Consider the following 8,859-nt stretch of genomic DNA (forward strand, 5'->3'; position numbering starts at 1 on the left):
GGCAGGTGTGTATAATCAACTACTTGTTTGTCACCTTGCTCCGCGTCACCTGCAGGCTGCAGACTCGCCAAGGAGCGTTCCAATTAAACTAAACAAAATAAATAAATAAAAACATAAAATAAATAATCTATGCAAATGCAATGAACCGCTATGTAGATGACCAACCTGTCTGTCCTTTCCCGAGCGTCTTTTCCAGCCGATAAGGTCCCACGTAATTGGCGTGTTGGGCACCGCTGTTGTCTTTGCCAGACGATGACATTTCGATATGCAAAATATATAGGAGACTTTATAATAAGAAAAGCACGGGTCGCGGTGCTGTTTATCCGGAGAATAAACGCACTCCTCCTTGTTGAGGGTCCAGGTCCAGCCGTGGGTTTCTGCTTTTTTTTTTACTCCTCAACCTCCTCCCGGTCGCTCTGTCGCTCTCTCGCTCTCTCTCTCTCTCTCACACACACACACACACACACACACACACACACATACACACACTCTCTCTCTCCCTCTCTCTCTGACTCGCTATTAGAGGTAAGCTCTCTCTCTCTCTCTCTCTCCTCTTTTTCTCCTTTTTGCTGCAGACAAGCCGCAAGTGATTTACAATGTGAATATCATTGTAGGTGGAGGGAGGCAGCGCTGCCGGTATGTGCCTGTGGGGGGTGCTGTAGAGGCGCCGGCGACTTTTTTTGCATTATTATGATTGAGGATAGTGGACGACTCAACCCCAGTTTTATTTTACTCTGCTAAAATACATGCAAAAGTAAATAGGTTACTGTTTTTTAAGCATTTAAAAAAACTGTTCCTTTTGACTATATTGTGTATATTCGTACGTCTCTAAATGTTTTGATGAATTGAAAATGGTGGGTCCTATTGTAAACAAGTGTAGGCTAATGTGTAAAAAAGATTTTCCAGATGTGTGTGTAACACCCGTGAATCGAACCTGGGTGTCCCGCATGGAAATCCAACATCTTAAGTGGTTAAAGGATCACTTCACCACTTTTCAACGTATCTTCATATAATAGGTCCTCACTAATAATCTTGATAAAATGGCACAATTCTTTTCTACTCAGTCTGTGTCTCATAGGAGGGCTGTGGGCAGTTCAGAAACCCGTCCACCAGTAACATCATCGTTAATCAGATTTTTTTACAAAAATGTTTAGATTTTGTATTACCGTGAGAACGATGGCTTCCATTTCCGCATTGCAACTTTTCAGGACTAGAAACCCTACAGTTTCTATTAGCTTGGATTCCCCATCGATGATGTCACTGGTGGACGGGTTTCTGAACTGCCCACAGCCCTCCTACAGTATGAGACACAGACTGAGTAGAAAAAAATTGTGCCATTTTATCATGATTATTAGTGAGGACCTATTATATGAAGATGGGTTGAAAAGTGGTGAAGTGGTCCTTTAAGGTGTTGGCTTTCCACGTGGGAGACCCGGGTTGGATTCCCAGGTGTTACAACATGGTGCCATGCCCCGGGACTCGGCCAAGGTCAAAGGGGGGTGAGTCAGTGTAGCAGAGTGGCTGGTAGCCTCAGCTTGATGGCCTCAAAAGTCTAATATCTCCCCTGAGCCATATACCGGTAGGCAAATGCCTTTGGCTTAGTGGTTAAGATGTTGGCTTTCCACAACGGGTGATTCCCGGTCTCATCACAGCCTATTGTGAGCTTGTAGATCTGCTCTATTTGTAGATCTTCACTATAATTATTTGAAACAAGGCATAAGTGGTTGATTCATAATGTAGCCTGCTTTTTCCCTTCCTGGAAACGTACATAGTCTTCCAAAAACTACAAATTACAGTACGGTACTCAAGTAAATGTACTTCATTACTGTCCACCACAGGATGCAGCTGGAAACACTAGGCAGGCTCAACTTTGAGTTTTATTGACACAGGCACTTGAAGTTGCATCTTGGGGAACATTACGTCCATGCTTTTTGCTATTATTTATTGACCTGATTTATCTAAAGGTTCACAGCAGAAAAATCCACCAGTGTCCCTTTGTTTGGTTCTCTCCTCAATAGCTTGTCTCATCGCTTCTTTCACATCCCTTTCTTTCTTTCTTTCTTTCTCACTTTTATTAGTCCCTCTCTTGCAGTTGGCCACGCATGCACATGGCCTACAATAACCATTATTGTGTGTGTGTGTGTGTGTGTGTGTGTGTGTGTGTGTGTGTGTGTGTGTGTGTGTGTGTGTGTGTGTGTAAAAAGTGTTGGCCCTCCAGTTCATTTCACACATCACTGGTCTGAGACCTGTGACTGTGGTTCTGGCCTCAGTGTGTTCCTGTCATGCTGGGACAGTACAGGTGTCAGGGGACACAATGTCTCGCTTCACACAAACCCTTACTAACACTCTCTCTCCCTCTGTCTCTGCCCTACACACACACAAACACAATAGCTGACCTCTTAAACATTCCTTATGAAAATTAGGAAAATAGGAACTAAGTGCTCTTACTCAAGTACTGACTTGAGTAAGAGCATTTCCAATCCAAATTTCACTACTTTTACTTCTACTCCACTACATCTCAGAGGAAAATGTACTTTTACTCCCCTGCTATTTTCAAAAGTTTATATACTGTACAGTTTATTCATTTGGAAATTGGACATTCTGCATAATGAGTATTTCCTACATATGGTATCACTATTAAATTATGCCTAATGTCTTCCACTTGACTCACACATTTAATGGAGGAAGAATTATCTTCATGCGTCGACTCATTCATTTGCATACATTTTACTTTGCCCTGGCTGGCAGACAACATGTAGCATATTATATTATATTACTTAAATGTGTCACAACAGTGCCATATTGTAAACATGGCGTACAAGAAAGCAATTACTGTGCCACACACTGCATGCTAGTCTTACAGAAATCACACAAGCTAAATCCCGTAGGGCAAACTCACTATACGCTCACACAGCATTGCTTCATCAATCCGTAGGCTTTTATAATGATTTTAGCATTGCTTTTACCAAGGTTCTTTGCATTACTCATGTTTGCTTGTAATTAGATCTTTTTCATGATTACCTTTATTTTAATGTATTTTTACCTTTATCTTGCTTTAAAATGTCCTTCCTTTTCCATCTTCTGTTGGATTGCTACACTCGTCTCGTAGCTACACCTCAACGAGACCAAAACTGAATACGTAAACATATGCAAATCCAACAATAACCACATCATAAAAACACTTAACAACACTCCTCTGAAACGGGATGATGACTACAAGTATTTGGGTTCATATATATCTTCTTCCCAAAATGACTTTCAAACTAGGAAAGGTATGGCCTGGTCAGACTGCAATGACATGCATAAGATCTGGTCATCCCAGCTTAGTAAGATGTTAAAAGTAAAAATATTTAGGACGACTGTTGAGCCTATTCTACTCTATGGCTCCGAGACATGGACACTTTCAAAGAAACAAGAGAGCTCTAATGAGAGCCTTCCCCGTGTTTCTTCACTGGTCCGATCCAGAAGAGTAGGCCTACAGTTTGCCGGCCACTGCTACAGAGCTGACAATGAGGTTATATCTTCCCTTCTTCTCTGGAGTCCTGCCTCAGGGCGGACCAGAGGTAGAAAGCTGTCGTTCCCTAATGTCATCACTAGGGACAAATGCTTCAGTAGGCAGGAACTGGGGGTGGCAATGAAGGACCGGGACGTCTAGTGTAGCATTGTGGAATCCATGATCTCGACCGCGGTCGAAAAATGATGATGATGCTACACTCGTGGTGTTAAATGTGCTATACAAATAGTTTGATTGACTGATTGATTGATTGATTGATAAACTCTTCCAGTGTCAATTCAACTCTGGGAGTGTGAAAACGTACTTTTACACTCTCAGAGTAAAATCGCTGTGCAGGCAGTATCAGTGCTGCTACAGTATTGCGCCGCAATGCCTTAATGCATTACAGGAACTCTCTCCCTGCCCTGCTCTTCATTACAGGAACTTTCTCCCTGCCCTGCTCTTCATTACAGGAACTATCTCCATGCCCTGCTCTTCATTACAGGAACTCTCTCCCTGCCCTGCTCTTCATTACAGGAACTCTCTCCCTGCCCTGCTCTTCATTACAGGAACTCTCTCCCTGCCCTGCTCTTCATTACAGGAACTCTCTCCCTGCCCTGCTCTTCATTACAGGAACTCTCTCCCTGCCCTGCTCTTCATTACAGGAACTCTCTCCCTGCCCTGCTCTTCATTACAGGAACTCTCTCCATGCCCTGCTCTTCATTACAGGAACTCTCTCCCTGCCCTGCTCTTCATTACAGGAACTCTCTCCCTGCCCTGCTCTTCATTACAGGAACTCTCTCCCTGCCCTGCTCTTCATTACAGGAACTCTCTCCCTGCCCTGCTCTTCATTACAGGAACTCTCTCCCTGCCCTGCTCTTCATTACAGGAACTCTCTCCCTGCCCTGCTCTTCATTACAGGAACTCTCTCCATGCCCTTCTCTTCATTACAGGAACTCTCTCCCTGCCCTGCTCTTCATTACAAGGAAGCAGGGAAGTCGATGCTGTGTCGCTCTGTGACACGGCTGGTGCAGCAGTCAAATTCCCAGTTTCCATTTATCCATTTGTAACTCTAAAGAGTGTACAAATGTAACCAATGTCCATGTCATCAACATAATACAAAACACAAAAAGAGAAAAATGAAAAACGGCTGCTTTGAATGACACCTCCTTTCGATTTTCAAATTTGCATTTACCTCTCCTTGCTGGGTGGCGGTGGGAGGTGTGCCCTGGGAAAAATGGGAGAAATGCCCATATGTGAGTGAGGGAGTGAGTGCCTGCGTGCCAGGTGGAACCACGGTGGAACGGACATGTGATGTCAGAGCCAGGTTCCAGGTGGCACGGCCACCATCTCAATAATGCATCACTCCCAGTGCTGGCACTGCACAGGAGACTCAGCACTTTGATGTCTTCAGGAAACATCTGTAACCTGCACCTCCCCTCCCGCCAGCCCTGCTTTCCCCACTCCTTCCCTCCATGCGACGACCCCTCTCATCATCTGCAATGAAATTAATGAGACGTCTGTCTGTGTGTGTGTGTGTGTGTGTGTGTGTGTGTGTGTGTGTGTGTGTGTGTGTGTGTGTGTGTGTGTGTGTGTGTGTGTGTGTGTGTGTGTGTGTGTGTGTGCTTACGAGTGAGTGAGTCAGTGAGTGAGTGAATGCACAGAACAACCAGGCTGCAGAACTAATTTAACTGGGTAAACAAAATTTAAAAAGCTCATTTCATCCCAGTTTTCTGAAGCACGTTCACCAAAGCAAGAAAGAAGTTAACAATGACTTCTGTGGAATGACACAAACAGACCACCTCCTCCCGGATAAGAAGCAATCAACTAAACACAACCACTGGCTGTAACAGTGTACACCCTTCTTTCCCATTAATGGAAGATTTGAAATGAATGCAGACAGACTGCAATGTCTCTCTTGTATTGGAGAGACCAACTAGTCGATGGAATACGAAAGAACGAGACGGCGAGAGAGGGAAGCAAGTGAAACATGCTTGATGCGTGGCAAGACGTATCCAATCACCTCTGGACAAAAAACTGAGTGTGAACTCAGACTCCATAATATCACCACGCCATGATTTAGTGAATAGATTTGTTGCAGAGGCAGAACAAGTATTTCACAGGGAGATGTGAATGTAAATAGCCTAAATACACACACAAATACTTGTGTGTGCGCGTGTACACACAAAAACTCATTACAAAGTGTCAACCCAGGAACAACGTTGCTGCACATGCAAAACACACACATGCACACATCGCACTTCAGGGTTGTACAAACTGGTTATGGCTAGCTAGCTGTGTGCTGGAAGCTGTTGGCCGTTATTGGTCTGGCCAGCATGGCGTGGCAGATTAATTAGTGTGTCATCCGCATACAGAGGAGACTATTAGTGTCCATCTGCAAACGTTTAAAACGCTGGAGAAGAGAGGGATGCAAGAAAGAAGGATTGAAGGTGGATAGAGGGATGATCCGACAACTATGTGTCAGCCGCAACACTCGTTTATCACCTGTTGGCCCTGCGGAGCTTGGATGTGGTTCAAGAAAGGAATTAATGGGAAGTGGAGAGAGAGCAAGAGTGGGAGAGAAAAGGAGGGCACTGCAGAGTGCAAAAGGACAGACTGTGGTATATAGGCCTCAAGAATCAATTTGTATTGTCACATCACAGGTTTACAGGTGTAAAGAAGTGGGTGACATCTGTTCTTTGTGCAAAGCTCCCATCATTCTGTTTTCAGGAAAGTAAAAAAAGGGCGAACAGAGAGGGGGAGAATAAAGATATCTACATAATGTACTGTATATGCAAGAAGCAGTTATGTACATGAGTTTAGACATAAGGGTACCAAAAGGTGCGGTGATGCATGGGTAGGTCCAATGAAGTTCTGTGTTATGACTGCAAATGGTTAAGACATGTTCAGTTTATTTACTAGCTATTAGTGAACCCTACCTCCATCTCACGTACACTCAGAGGAGGCTGTTTATTAAATATGACACCTGGAACAGACAGAGTTGTTTGATGTTTGATGACGGTGGTTGTATCTGAAGGCGACGGAAGAACACAATATTGTTTCTTCCCGTTGCCTGTGTGTGTGTGTGTGTGTGTGTGTGTGTGTGTGTGTGTGTGTGTGTGTGTGTGTGTGTGTGTGTGAGAGAGAGCAAAAAAGGCATTGGTGCTGCATTATGGGTAACAGGGTAACAAAATACATAATAGTCACAAGCATGGCTTTGGGTGACAAAAGAAAAGTATGTCACATGCACAAAGAACTGCTGCATTATGTGGGAAATGTGTGCCAGTAAAGGCTCATAATTAACTTGACACCGGAGGACACTACGGATTATGGGCTTCTGTCATTAGACTGACACCCTACCCAAAACCATGACCTAACATAACCCTAACCCTTCTGTCATTAGACTGACACCATACCCAGAACCCTGACCTAACATAACCCTAACCCTTCTGTCATTAGACCAACACCCATACCCAGAACCCTGACCTAACATAACGCTATAACCGCAAGCACGGTTGGCCCAACCGCATGTCAGGAGCAATGGGTTTCAGCAAGTCAGACGTTTGGTCTGTCGGATCTGCGTGTGCACCCCAAAATGGGTGATATACAAGCACACTCCTAATTGCTACTGATGTGCTGGTTGGTGCTTTGCATGGTTTCCGCCACCAGCAGTGTATGAATGTGTGTGTGTGAATGGTTGAATGTAATGCACAATCTATGTAAAGCACCTTGGCGCTATATAAATGCACAATTTACATACACTAGTCCTTACCCGTTCTGAATATATGAACAGCAAATATATATATAGTAAATATATATATATATATATATATATATATATATATATATATATATATATATATATATATAGAATATTAGTGGTCCATGACATGAAAATGTTTGAGAACCACTGCTCTGAAACAACATTGGACAATGATGTTTGACAGTCAGCTATATTGTTGCTTATTGTAGATTTATTTTCGGATTTTCTGACTTTATCTGGCCTGTTAACATTTTCATAGACCTGGTTGCTTGTTTCCCTCTCAGTCAATGTGGCAACCCTGGTGATTGCCCAACACTGTTGTGGTTCCGTTCCTATGCTAATGTAGCTTAGCACACAACAGCTAGGAGAATGCAGTAAGCTGCTGCCGTTTAAAAGTATTTTGCGCAATTTATGTCCCCGAATATATGGATATGGACTTATGGCGCCATCGCTGCCTCTTTCTTTAGTAGAAGTGTTGACAGTTTAGCGTCCCTCTCACACGCGCGCGCGCGCACACACACACACACACACACACACCGCCTCCTGGCCTGAGGGGGTTGGAGTGATGTAAAAACAATATTTGTACATTGAAATATGACAGTTGAGTCGGTAAAAAGTAGGCTAGGCGCATTCTGGGAGCGTGCAGATTTTGTTTTGCATGGAGAGATGTGTGCTAATAGTGTGGCTCGGTCGGAGATAGACGACAACGGCTGTGCTGTGTATTAGGAGACACACACACACACACGCGGCGCCAAATTGTATAGGGCACATTTTGTTGTGTTGCAGCGGTAGCTAGAGGAAGCATGCCAGTGGGGTAACGGTGATAACGGTGGCCTGTGATGCAGGTGTCGCTAAGGGACGGAGGTGTGAGGTTAATTCACTAATAAATTCATTATTAATCATTAATGTGTCAAATGGGGAAAAGGGCTCCGTTACGCCCTCCATATAATTATGGTCCATGCCTGTGTGAAAAGTGGGAGTGATTCGTGCAGTTAATGATGAGATAACGCGCTGTCAGTGACATTCATTCAGATATTCAGACAGACAGACATTCAGACATTCGCTGAATTATTATTTAGATAAGCATACTGTACATAGGCAGCGGCTACATACATACACAATACATGCAGTTAAATCCACTACCGATAGTGGCACCAAAAAGGTGTAGGCTGAAGCCAAGGCTTATAATAATGCCTACCCTTTATAAACGTGGATAGGTCTTTAAAACAAAACGTAAGACATAAGATTAAATTCTTTACCGTTGTGTCCTCTATTAGACATTATACAATAACTGTTGTTGTGAAGACACAAGATGTGCGCAGAGCAACTGGTGGTCCTCTCACCCATTTCTCAGTCTGTTGCTACTGACATCATGAAAACACAACCATTCATCTGACCCAGTTTGCCTCTGCTCTCTCTCTCTCTCTCTCTCTCTCTCTCGTGCTGCAGCCTTTTAACCACTTACTGTAAGCCCGTTTTATTCTTCATTGTATCTTGCAAAGACTGCAGAAAACAGTAGATGAGCTTGTAGAGCAACTAACTTAAATTTATTTTGTAAAAATAAAGCTGCGTGCGTGCGTCTGTGTGGGCTGTCAGCTATAAT

The 8,859-nt window shown here is 43.7% G+C and overlaps 1 protein-coding gene across 1 annotated transcript in view; it reads right to left on the reverse strand.

Annotated features, from left to right (window-relative positions):
- The window catches only part of brsk2a (BR serine/threonine kinase 2a), a gene marked incomplete at both ends in the record, with an annotated part of 291,437 nt that extends 291,178 nt beyond the window's left edge, over window positions 1–259 (reverse strand). Inside the window, one exon of the mRNA XM_080762132.1 lies at window positions 166–259. Coding sequence (XP_080618258.1) covers window positions 166–259 — 94 coding nt within the window. The remainder of the gene's footprint in view (window positions 1–165) is intronic.
- Between the last annotated feature and the right edge of the window lie 8,600 nt (window positions 260–8,859).

The sequence above is a fragment of the Protomyctophum bolini genome (genome assembly GCF_963924005.1).
Source record: "Protomyctophum bolini genome assembly, chromosome: 4".
Lineage (NCBI taxonomy): Eukaryota > Metazoa > Chordata > Actinopteri > Myctophiformes > Myctophidae > Protomyctophum > Protomyctophum bolini.